At 37.7% G+C, this 12,890-nt stretch overlaps 1 protein-coding gene across 3 annotated transcripts in view; it reads left to right on the top strand.

Moving 5' to 3' along the window:
• Window positions 1-12,890, top strand: part of fndc3ba (fibronectin type III domain containing 3Ba) — a 136,069-nt gene that overhangs the window by 66,021 nt on the left and 57,158 nt on the right. For 2 of the 3 annotated variants that reach the window (XM_024268406.2, XM_024268429.2), the window contains 4 exons: window positions 4,121-4,197; window positions 10,328-10,556; window positions 10,639-10,810; window positions 12,438-12,568. In XM_024268406.2, the coding sequence (XP_024124174.1) occupies window positions 4,121-4,197; window positions 10,328-10,556; window positions 10,639-10,810; window positions 12,438-12,568 (609 nt within the window). Of the gene's footprint in view, window positions 1-3,589; window positions 3,911-4,120; window positions 4,198-10,327; window positions 10,557-10,638; window positions 10,811-12,437; window positions 12,569-12,890 lie in introns of those variants that run through there. The other variant, XM_024268438.2, reaches the window with a different exon arrangement.

Below are 12,890 nucleotides of genomic sequence, written 5' to 3'. Positions count from 1 at the left end.
AAAAATGAGTATAAAATATGGACAAAACTACCCACAATTCTTATCATTCATGACATTTTTATCATTTGTTTTTTACAACAGCTTAACAAATATTTTTCTTTGTTTCCCAATTCAATCATATCAGAACGTTGAACAAACTTTTGAAAGAGTTTAAGATGAGCAGACATGTGATGCTGTTGCCATGGTGACAAATGCTCGTCAATGTAGACTCTGCTGGACCATTTCTTGTTATTGACTTCTATTTTATTAATAATAATAATTCTTTACTAAGTACTTTTCTTCACGTGAAAACAACAGTCTAAATGAAACTCTTTCCAAATTTTCTTGTGGTCAAAAGTGGAAAATGTTTACATGATTTCAGAAGTGACTTAAACTAAAGAAATAAAGACTTTATGAATGTTTTGGAGCCACTTCCTCGTCCTCATTCCCGTTCGGTCTCATATCAGTCGTTTCCTTCCCTGATGGCGTTTAGCAAACATGTCAGAGCAGCGATTGTTCGGGACGAACTTCAAACTCTTGAACTCCTCCGACGGATCTGAGAGGATTCCAGCAGGTTCATTTTCTGCTGTTTGCTGCAGTTGCATCCTGAACATCTGATGAATCCTCTTGGGAATTCTGTTCATGGAAAGCGACGGCTTTCAGTGACGGCTCGTCCTGCTAAAATTACAACCTGTTTATTTCTGGATCTCGGCTTTTCCAAACAAAGCCAGATCCAGTGACACGCGGACTGGAGCGGGCCCTGACCTCACATCCGATCATTCCGAGTCGGAAGCGGAAGAAGCCACAGATGGAAGACGGGGGGGGGGAGTGTCGGTTTGTTGTGTTGTCTGGGATTCCGGCAGGATTAGACAGAGGAAGTCATGACTTTATTTGTGGCGCTCGGAGGGTTGAAGACCAGCACCGCAAAAAAGGAGGGACTTATTTGTACACGTGCACTCAGGCACGCTCGCACAACTCGCAGCCTCTTCAGTGCGCACGCACAAGCGCCCGATTATCCGGAGCCCCCCCTCTAATATTCTATGAGTGACAGAAACGTATGTGTGCGTGAAGGCGAAGGACAAAGAGTGTCTTGTGTGTTGGGGAGGGGTTCTTCTAAAGGAGGGGGGTTTGGCCTGTTGGGTCCAGTTCTTGGGGCCGGGGACGGGGATGCTCGCCGTGTGTGGGTGTGGGTGTGTGTTTGTGTGTGCGGAGGAATTCTGCTGTTTGCTGAGTGAGGAGCAGAGACTGTCCAAACACACATGTGTTTGTCGAGAGTGTGCGAGAGGGAAAGTGTGCTGTGAGCGGGGATGGAAAGAAGGTTAGAGGAGTTGTTTGTGTGTGTGTGTTTGTGTGTTCTCCATATGCTATGACCTTCTACTCAATGAACACTTTCATATCCACTCTGAAAGAGGCCTGTCTGCCTACCTGTGACCTCCTCGCTCGCTGAGGTTGTGTTTGAGTGTGTCTTTGTGTGTGTTTACTGTTACCTGTTTGTTGGGCTCTGGAAAAGCCTGGTGTGTGTCACACAAAATAGCTGGAAAGACGTGAGAAGCGCAGTTAGGAGTAAGTGTGGAAAGGATGAATTAGGAGTGAGTAATATTCTGAATAAAAGTAGGGAGTGAAGCGTTTTTTAGTAAGAACTGATGGGGGGAAAAAGGAGGTTCGTTTCTCGGAAATGAGACGTAAAGATGGAGCCAAGGAGAGTGGAGGAAGTGATGAAGACCAGAAAATGACAAAACCTTTGTGTTTGAGTTAAAAAGTAGTCGAAATAGGGCTGGGTATCCATAATAATTTCCAGAAACAATTCGCTTTGATTCACCAGATCGATTTGATTCCGATTTTGATTTTGATCCACAATTTTCAATTCAATTTTGAGTTTACGCATTTGTTTGGAACAGGGGTCTGCAACCTTTAACACCAAAAGAACCATTTGGGCCAGTTTCTTGACTATTAAAATCGACTATTAAAATAGTTGATAAAAAAGTCGATTAAAAGAGTTGATTAGTCGACTAATCTGCGATTAATCGATTATTAAAATAGTCAATAAAAAAGTTGATTAAATTGTTGATTAGTCGACTAATCGATTATTAAAATAGTCGATAAAATAGTCGATTGAATTGTTGCTTAGGTGACTAATCGACGACTAATCGTCTATTAAAATAGTTGATAAAAAAGTCGATTAAAAGAATTGATTAGTCGACTAATCAGCGATTAATCGATTATTAAAATAGTCAATAAAAAATCGATTAAATTGTCGATTAGTCAACTAATCGATTATTAAAATAGTCGATAAAATAGTCGATTAAATTGTTGCTTAGGTGACTAATCGACGACTAATCGTCTATTGAAATAGTTGATAAAAAAGTCGATTAAAAGAGTTGATTAGTCGACTAATCAGCGATTAATCGATTATTAAAATAGTCAATAAAGAAGTCGATTAAATTGTTGATTAGTCGACTAATCGACTATTAAAATAGTCGATTAAATTGTTGATTAGGTGACTAATCGACGACTAATCGTCTATTAAAATATTTGATAAAAAGTCGATTAAATTGTTGATTAGTCGACTAATCGGCGATTAATCGATTATTAAAAGAGTCAACAAAAAAGTCGATTAAATTGTTGATTAGTCGACTAATCGATGACTAATCGACTATTAAAATAGTTGATAAAATAGTCGATTAAATTGTTGATTAGTCGACTAATCGACGACTAATCGACTATGAAAATAGTCGATAAAAAAGTTGATTAAAAGAGTTGGGAATTAATTGATTATTAAAATAGTCAGTAAAAAAGTCAATTAAATTGTTGATTAGTCGACTAATCGACGACTAATCGACTATTAAAATAGTTGATAAAATAGTCGATTAAATTGTTGATTAGTTGACTAATCAACAATTTCATCGACTTTTTTATTGACTATTTTAATGTTCGATTAGTCGTCGATTAATCGACTAATCAACGACTAATCGATTATTAAAATAGTAAAAAAAAAAGTCGGTTAAATTGTTGATTAGTCGACTAATCGACAACTAATCGATTATTAAAATAGTCAATAAATAATAATATGTTTTTAATATATCAATCTGATAAAGTTCAAACTGTAAAATTTATTACTGAAATAATGAAATTGTTAATAACATAATGAATGAGAAGCTCTAACAAAAATGTTTATATCATTTGCATTGTAAATATTGTTCTCCTGGAGGGCGTTTCAGTTTGGCCACTAGGTGGCGATCGCGCTATAACTTTAGACCTTATTCCAGAAGGAGAAGAATATGGAAAAAAATATATTTTAGACTACAAATGGTCATTAAAAAAACATTTCCTTTGAAGTGTTTGGAAAATTCCTGCCTATGAGTCGATAAATATGTTTATTTATTCAGCAATGTTTGTTTATGTCGACCGGGCGTTAGCATTAGCCGTCCTATGGGAAATTCCATTAAACGTTAGCATCAAGCTAGCGGACTNAACGTTAGCATCAAGCTAGCTTTATGTGCTAAATTGATCTCTATTTTTATGGATCGATTTTATCAGCCAACCCAGGTTAAAAAATGTCAAGAAATGTTCAAAAACTTAAAATTTGTGTGAAATTTCTCAATTTCTTGGGAAAACGTCCGGCATAATTGAAGTTGTCAGCACAGACAGAAAATATTAGGCTGTGTTTATGCCTGGTTGTGTGTTTGCCGTTAGCCCAGGCCTCTGTGTGTGTGTAAGTGTGATTTATTCGAGGCCAGGTCTGCTTCCAGAAGTCCCAGAGGGGTCCCCAATGACTTTAGCAGCCGCAGACCTCCATCGCAGAGACGGAGGAAGAGAGAGATTTGGAAGGAGGAGATATGGACAGTGGAAAAGTCAACATCATTTTCAGTCTGCTAATTCTATTTCGGATTTCTTGCTTCTAGACTCAAAACGACCAGAAGGCATTTATAGGGTACAGACATTTTTTCCTGCATTCTTTCTGAGGGCATTCGGGCCGTTTTAAGGAGGTTTCATAAGATAATGTTAAAACAGAGTTGCTCCTGATCCTGACATGACCTGCAGCAAATCAGACTGTATTTCCCTGCCTCTGTCATGCGCCTGTACATTAACGTTGTTTCATGTGAATGGGAAGTTTTGTTGAAGATTTTTTTTTTCTTTCCAGGTCCAGCTGAGGTTCCCATGATGTCTCCAAATGGGTCAATCCCCCCCATCCATGTTCCCCCAGGATACATCTCACAGGTTTGTGCTAAAAGTCCGTCATCAGATCATCTCATTTCTGATGGAATTAAGTATTTTATGTTGGCAAAACAAAATACTTTTTTTTTTTTTAGTTTGTTTGAGCTGCTTTGTTTTCTGCAACAGCTCTCCGGTGGGATTTCTCATTCCTGCTTCAGTTCATTGAAGCTGCTCATCGTCTCGCATCACGCCGTCTTTGGGGTTTCTTCTCCTCAACAGATGTCTTATAGTTTAAACCAACATTTAGGGAACATTTACTGGAACACCAAAATGCATAAGAATAACATATATAAAAACTGTTTTAAGCTAAATATAAAAATTCTGAATTTAAAACACCAAAAAAATGGTTGTGCATTATATAAAAGCAAACACCAATATTGTTTAAATCTTAGCTGGTCTGCTAGAGCCAGATTTTTGCTTAAGAGCAGATTTGCTGTGGCAGACCAAAAAAAAAAAAAATGCAATCCTGCTTTAAACGATTAATTAAACTATTTTCAAATATAAGAAGTCGAAAAGTGTCTTTTTTTCTCATTGACTTTTTTTTCTGCAGATTGAAATGAAGTCTGAGGCGTTCCTTTTAAGTTGTTGACACCGTTTCCATGGTTACTAATGAGCTGAAAATGGCAAAAGGGTACCTGAAAGTAACTTGCATAGCTACTGAAGGTTTTCCTGCAAATATGAGACGTTGGAACAGGAAAATTAGTTACAAAATTTCAACTTGGCTTTAAAGTGTAAATGAGTTTGGGTTCCAAGCATGAATCCGAAAACGCTTTAGTTTTAGAATTGAAAGTCCGTCATTCTGATCGTTGCCGGGAACCTCTTCTTTAATCATTTTTATCCTAATATTGCTGTACTTTTCATATTTCCTGTTCAGTTTCAGAGCAGCCTGCAAGTGGTTGTCCAATCCCACGTGAAGTGGGTTGATGGTCAACATGTTATTGTTCCTCTGAGGCCCCAAACTGATAAATCCGCCACTGGCTGGTTTCTTAAGGGGGGAACGAACAAAAAATGAACCCTGTTCTGATCACGACGTTACATAATTAATGTTTTTTGGTGAACTGCTTTCTGAGTTAACTGAGCTATCAATCAACGAGTGGTTTTAACAAATAAATAAGACTCCCCACCCACCCCCAAGTGGGGACTCTTTCACATCATTTCATGGATGATCAAACCGAAAGACAAAGATGTATCTTTTTAAACATGGCAGAAATCTTAAAGCCGTTAAAGACAATTTAAAGAAATGATTTCCAGTGAATGCTGCTGTCAAACAGGAAGTGACTTGGAAAGACTGAAGTTAGCTTTTTGTTCGGTGCAGCTGAATGACAAATCCTGACAGAAGAAGATAGTCTTGAATCACAAAGAAATCAAATGTTCAGAGAGTCTTGAATAACTTCATGGGTCTTTTATTTTTTTTAATACCCACTCCTAACTACTGTACATTTGTTTCTGTTGGAAAACTGTTCCCTATGGTCTTTTAATTTGGCTGTTTTTAGCCAAAATCCCAAAAAACTGTATGTTTTCTTCATGATTTGTAACATAGTGACGATTTATATTGAATTCTTTGAGTAACCTCAGAACAAAAAGTATTTTTTCTAAGCAATGTCTGATGATGATTTATTGAGGACCACAGAAACTCTTCTCACGGGCCGCCATTGGCCCGCACTTTCAGAACCCCTGTTCTTAGAACTACAATTTCTTGACTCCGATTGGCTATCTTCTGTCATGAGCTGTAGCAAACCGGCGGCTTGACCTTTAGAGCCTTTAGGTCCAAACTAGAAGAACAGATTCTCAAAACCACAGTGGTTTGGACTTCTGAATCAAACAAATGTTTGTGTTATTTTCCAGTTCACATTTTTTGAATCTTCAAGCCATAAAATTCATAGTAATTTGGGTAAAAATGTATTCAGATATATTTCTTTTCTGTGTGCAGAAATGAAAAATATATTGTTTTTTTATAAGATTAATTGTTTAATTGCATTTATTGTTATAATGAGGAAGAAAAAAACTCTTTAAGAAGACTTTAATGGCCACAAGGTAGACATTATGCAAATGCTGTACATGGTAAGGTCATTAGCAAAGGTAAAGAAAACATGGACTTCAAATGAGGCGTTCAGACATGTCAGAGGGACTAAATAATTCCCTCTGGTCTAGACTTTTAGGGTTTTTTTAATCCTTGCGGATAATTCGCATCGACCAAAAGCTGAATAACATATTGAAGGAGGAGGCAGAAATCCAGCAGAGCTGAATGACCTCTATAAGGGGAATGTTTCGACATAGTTTTTGCAGATTACGCTCCTCTTTCAAGGATTCCTGGTTTGCTGAATTCTGGACGAACAAACACCAGAAATAGAAGTGGCGCTCATCGTTCAAGAATGGGAAGCATTAGAATCTTAAGGAGGGCATTCTGTGGAAAGCTTTGCTCCGACCACACGCTAAGTATGTGCCAGACATTCCACCTTTCCTTTCAGTTGTAGTTAATAAACACAAGTATCCAGCCTCCCCCCACATCTGCGCCCGGCAGGAATGTGCTGATTTGTGGTGCTAAGGCCATTTGTTTTCTTTCCTGTATGAATCTGTGCCCGCGTTCTCCCCAGAACCAGAATCAATAGAGCGTCTTGACAAACATTTGTGGCGAGCGGCTTGTGGTATCGTGTTCCTACGGCTATGAAAGTCAGGTCATTGGCTCCCTGTGTTTGTCTGCGCGTGGGTGTGCGTTAGTCGGGAATCGGCCAAGTATGAGCGGGAGGTACTGTCACTCTTACATAAACAAGGCGGATGGGGGAGACGGGCAGATCTCAGGGGGTGTGAATGCTGGAAGTGGTGGGGAAAGAGCTCTGCCATTGGATGGGTTTTCAGCGTGCGTGTGTGTTTCGGGGGTTTCCTGTTTGTGGGTGTCCCGAGCTTTAATGCAAGTCAATTCGCTGCCAATAAAACGTACATGTGGAGCCGGTATGTAGGCCAGCTCCACATGTACTCCCACAGGGACTTTGCCCTTATCTTCCTGTAAACACTCTGTTTTTCTCCTCTTCAGCAGAGGAGGGAATGAGGGGGAGACGAGGGCCTCCTCTTCATCCGCCTTCTCCCAACTCCCCCCCCACTTCTCTTGAATTTCTCCCTCGGATTAGTTCTGTAACCTTCTTTGTCCCCTCCTGGCGGCCCTGCGCACCCTGGCTCCTTTCTTTTCTGCGTCTGCTGTGTTTTGACAGTGCGCTGCTTCTCAGTTTGTGTTGGGGCGTTGGGGTGTTTCTGACAGTGTGGATGTTGTTGTTAGGGACCGAGGATTGCTTCCCCTCTCTGCAGGGAGTGTGTGTTTGCTCTCTCCTTGGAATGCGGGCCTGTGAAAGTGTCTGAATAGCTGGAATGCATGTGTGAATGCGTGTCTCCCTCACTTCATTATTGGGAATGTTATCAAACGTATTGAAACTTTTGTCATTTAAAGGCATTTGCTTTGACTTATGAAAACATTACTCTTAGTTTCAACACTTTGAGAGAACCCACTACTTACTACCTCCTAATCATCTGTCGTGGTGTCAAATAATTTCTGAAAATACAGATCTTGCTTCACAAAAACCCTTAAAGTCCTCTTCCAATGAAAATCATGTTTTTTGAGTTTTTAACATGTACGTGTGGCATTTTTCTTCTGAAAGAGAAAAATATAATAAAAAAATAATTTCATGTTCATTTCAGAGTACTTCTCCTTTTAAGTCGCTGTCACTCAAAGAGCCCAAGAAAAACTCCTTTTGGATTCCTGAAACTTTGATACGTCACAGTAGTGCTGGGTGATATGGAAAAAAATGTATACAATATGAAATATTTTATACCACGATGCGATATATATCACAATAGGATATATATCACAATACGATATATATCACGATGTGATAAACTGTATATCACGATACATTATATATCACAATACGATATATATCACAATGCAATATATATCACAAAACGTTATATATCACGATGCGATATATATCATGATGCGATATTTATCACAGTACCATATATATCGCGATGCAATATATTTCACGATGCGATATATATCACGATATGATATATATCACGATACATTATATATCACAATTCACTATTTATATCACGATGCGATATATACCACGATACAATATACATCACGATGCGATATATACCACGATACAATATACATCACAATGCAATATATATCACGATACAATATATATCACAATACGATATATATTACGACACATTATATATCACGATACGATATATATCTCGGTCCGATATATATCGCGATACGATATATATCACAATACAATATATCACGATACGATATATATCACGGTACGATATGTATCACGATACAATATATATTACGATAAGATATATATCACAATACAATATATATCACGATATACAACAAAGTATATTTTCAGCTATTCTCTGGAAATATGCCTGATGCTGTGGCAGCTTTTGTGGAAGGTTGCAACAAAAATTGCAATGTTTTTTAATATAATGTTGTTTTAAAAAGCGCCTAAAAAGTGTTGATTATTAAATAAATGTCACATTCTCATATTCCAACTCTTTTTATTGGGACAGATACTCTTGGAAAATACTTCATTATCACTACATACCATGTTGTTGTGCTTTCATTTAACTTGACTAGAACTGTGAAACACAAAATGAACTTTTGGTCCTTGCTTCTCATAATAACATAAATATTTGTGTGTTGATTTAAACATTTAGAATAAAATGACGTTTTCCAGTGAACAATTATAAACTTCAATTTAAACGTTCCCAGTGGGGTTTTAATTAGGACTGTGAAGTTTTTAACCAAAATTTTACATCCTAAATGTCTTAAAAAGCCTACAACAGCCACAGCGCCCTCTACAGTTAGTGTTTGGGATTTCACTGTTTTGGTCAGTATTCATAAACCGTCAAAGATTTGACAGAATCATGGATGAAATTGACTCAAAGTTTGAATTAAATTATATGAAAATTTGAGCTCTAATAAAAAAGAAAATTACAAAAAAGGGGGGAAAAAGAACAAACTTCAGTCCCCTTACAGTTATCTTTGGGAAAAAAAAGGGAAGCGTCTATTTGTACTGGGAGGAAAAAGTTACGTTTAGGGTTGCATTAGTGCGGCTGTGTCTGCCGCTCACCACTCCCCTCAGAATTCACAGACAACAAAATATAGCCTTCGGCGCACTTTAAATATGGGGGAAAATGCAGCAACGTGCATTTTGGCTGCATGTATTATGTGTGGCCAACATGAATATCTATTTGGTTTTGTCCTGGTAGCTCATAAATATGTGAATAAATGAATGAAAGATCCTTTATTATCCCACTAGGGGAAACTGGTGGTGGAGTGCCATAACATCAGCCAAAAAAAAGCATTAAATGCAAAACAAATGTTTTTTTTATTGCTTAAAATTGAACATTTTAAGAGGAGAGCCAATAAGAAATACCTTTTTTTAAACCAGCTTCCTGCTACATTTGGTATTTGTGAGTTTTCTCCGATTCTAGAAACAAAACGTGGGAATTTATATGCTTTCATCATGCAGCGTAAATCACAATAAAAGTGTAATTTAAATATATATATATATATATTTCCTGGTCTAAATTTTAATTTTAAATAGAATTTTACCTGATAAAAGCAAAGTTCTGTTAAAGAAACTCAATATAGATGAATAAAAATGAAGTTTTCATCCAAATAGTCTTATGGTAAAGTAACAATTTCAACCAGTTTCTTTGCTTTTTTTATGTTCAATAGTAATTAAACATGAAACATCTTTATTGATTTGTTTGTTTCAAGGATGTTTGATGGTCTTATGTCTGTATTTGATGTTTTCACGGAGTAAACTTGTTGCAGTTCAGCACAGATAAAAAGTTTTCCACTTCACATTGTTTGGTGTTTTTAGTTCTTTTAAGTAAAAAGATCTAAAAATAGTTATTTATTGCTGTCTACCTTTAATGTTTTTCATTGATTACAGTCTCCTTTGATTAGAAATGCTGTTTTTCACATAAGGAATCATTTCTACATTTTTGTAAAGACCCCAAAAATATTAGAAAATAATCAGACATGAACATTTTAGACGTTTCCATAAACACAACATTCGTTTTCCTGAGTCCTGTCCTGTTTTCGTGCCCACAGGTGCTGGAGGATACCACGGGGGTCCGTCGAGTGGTGGTGACCCCTCAGTCTCCAGAGTGCTACCCTCCTTCGTACTCCCCAGCTCTGTCTCCCACACACCACTTGCCCCCGTATTTGGCTCACCCCCACTTCATCCCCAACTCTCATTCCTTCTACCCCGTAAGCCCGGGGGAGCTGCCCCCCCACCAGTACTACCAGCACCACCTTCCCCCCATGTACGGCGATCCAGGTAAGCAATCCGCCCACGAAAGGCTCTTTTCTTAAGGGGTTTTGAGGCGTAGAACCTAAAAGAAAATGATCTCCTCTTGCAGAAATCATCCCCGTTTATGGGATGTCGAGCTACATAAGCACAGAAGAGACGTACAGTAAGCCGCAGCCTAAAAAGATCAAGGAACCACGGCAGCTGGAGCCTCAGAACCGGCTCAATTCTCTGCCCTCCGCTCTGTATAAGGGCAGCATGGGACCGGCGCACAACGGATACAGGTGAGTGTTTCTAGAAGGATTGAAGCTGAAATGATGCACCTTTCAATGAACCCTTTTCATGTGACGTCACACAAAACGGCGAGTGTGCGGAGTGACTTCCTGTTATAAATTATGTCTATATGTTAAAGTTGCTTACATTTCCGTGATCACAAATTCACTAAAAACAGAGCTAAAATCGGACAATTTCAACGTCTCTTACAATAAAGAAAAACTAAAAACTGTTATTTTCTGACGTAGCTCTCCTTTATTTTTGTCCATAACCGTGTCTGATCCCTCCGGGATGATAAAGATAAACAAGGAAAAAATAATTCCTATTAAAAGCATTCCTATTTTTACGATTTCCCCTTAAAATACCCTGAAAAACAGCAAATACCTCTTACTACAACACATAAATTTAGCCTTGGGCGCAGTTAAAACATTTAGATTTGTGAACGATCTAAGAAAGGAAATGAAAATAAAATCAATAAATATTGTACATTTTTCTTTTGAAATAACGTTACCTTTTGTTATTCAGGTGTTAAACAGCATTCAGATCTTTGTTTTCCCGGTCTAAACTGTAAGTTGCACGGCCCTGTCGCCATTTTTTGTGATGTCACAGTGAAAAAGGTCTATTAAGAAAAAGTTTATTTCTTTTAAATGAAAGAAAACTTTTTGTTTTTTGCAACTAACTTTCAATTTATTTTGTTTTTATTGAATAGAGCTGCCATGATTAGTCCACTAATTGACTATTAAAATAGTCGACGGCTAATTTAGTAGTCGATTAGTCGTTACTTTATATTATATGGAGTCAGCTAATATTTCAGCTACATGCTAGCTATTTTGGCTAATTTAGTTGTTTGTTTTTTTTTGTTGTTTTTTATGCTGTTTTGGAATTTAGCTAATATTCAGCTACATGCTAGCTATTTTGGCTAATTTTGTTTTTTTTTCTTTTTTTTGACTAATTTAGAGTTTAGCTAATATTTCAGCTGTATGCTAGCTATTTTGGCTGATTTATTTTTTTTCAGTTTTTTAGACTAATTTAGAGTTTAGCTAATATTTCAGCTGTATGCTAGCTATTTTGGCTAATCTAGTTGTTGTTCTTTTGTTGTTGTTTTTTATGCTGTTTTGGAGTTTAGCTAATATTTCAGCTGTATGCTAGCTATTTTGGCTAATTTAGTTTTTTTCAGTTTTTTTGACTAATTTAGAGTTTAGCTAATATTTCAGCTGTATGCTAGCTATTTTGGCTGATTTATTTTTTTTCAGTTTTTTAGACTAATTTAGAGTTTAGGTAATATTTCAGCTGTATGGTAGCTGTTTTGGCTAGCATTTAACTAATATTTTAGCTGGCTCTTAGCTTCAGCCTTTTTATCTATCCATTTAAGCATCTTCAACTATCAGCTCTAACATCTTCAGCGGCCAAATTCAGCTTACACTATTCACACTAGCTTTATCACAGAAAATGCTAAATATCTAATTTTTAGTTAGTTTAAAGCTAATGATGGTTAAAATGTGTGATTTACATCCAGTTTTACTCGATTAGTCGACTAATCAGAAAAAATAATCACTGATTAGTCGACTATTAAAATAATCGTTTGTGGCAGCACAAGTATTGAACCATGTTTTATTTATAATTTCTTTTCTGACGCAGCAACAAAACGCACGCCTCGTCGCTGGGGTCAGTGGGGTCAGGGAGCGGAGTGAGCAGTCCAGGGGGTAAGAAACCAGAGAGACGACTCCGCTGCAGCCCCAGGAACAATGAGCCAGAGACACACACACAAGGTAACACAATGGCGTCTGTTTCCAACCTGTACATCACTGTCATGCTGTGTGTGATGAAATCACCTCATATCTCTTCCTTGAAGAGTCGCCTCTCGTCTCTGCCGGACTCTTTGTTCTAACTTTAAGGCTACAGGAAAACTAAAAAAAAAGATGAAAAATGAACGCATTGGAGTGAGGAGATCAGAAAGCGGCATGATCAGGATGGAGGTGGGGAAGGGGGCGAAGAGGGGTTGTCTGGGTAACCACATAGCTGAATCCGTCCCTGAGCGCTATCGTTTTACCCCCACTACAATACCAGCCTTGTTGGTGGAGGCTGAGCTAC

This window comes from Oryzias melastigma, linkage group LG22 (genome assembly GCF_002922805.2).
Source record: "Oryzias melastigma strain HK-1 linkage group LG22, ASM292280v2, whole genome shotgun sequence".
Lineage (NCBI taxonomy): Eukaryota > Metazoa > Chordata > Actinopteri > Beloniformes > Adrianichthyidae > Oryzias > Oryzias melastigma.
The sequence above is the reverse complement of the archived record's forward strand: the minus strand, read 5'-3'. Positions and strand labels throughout refer to the sequence as shown.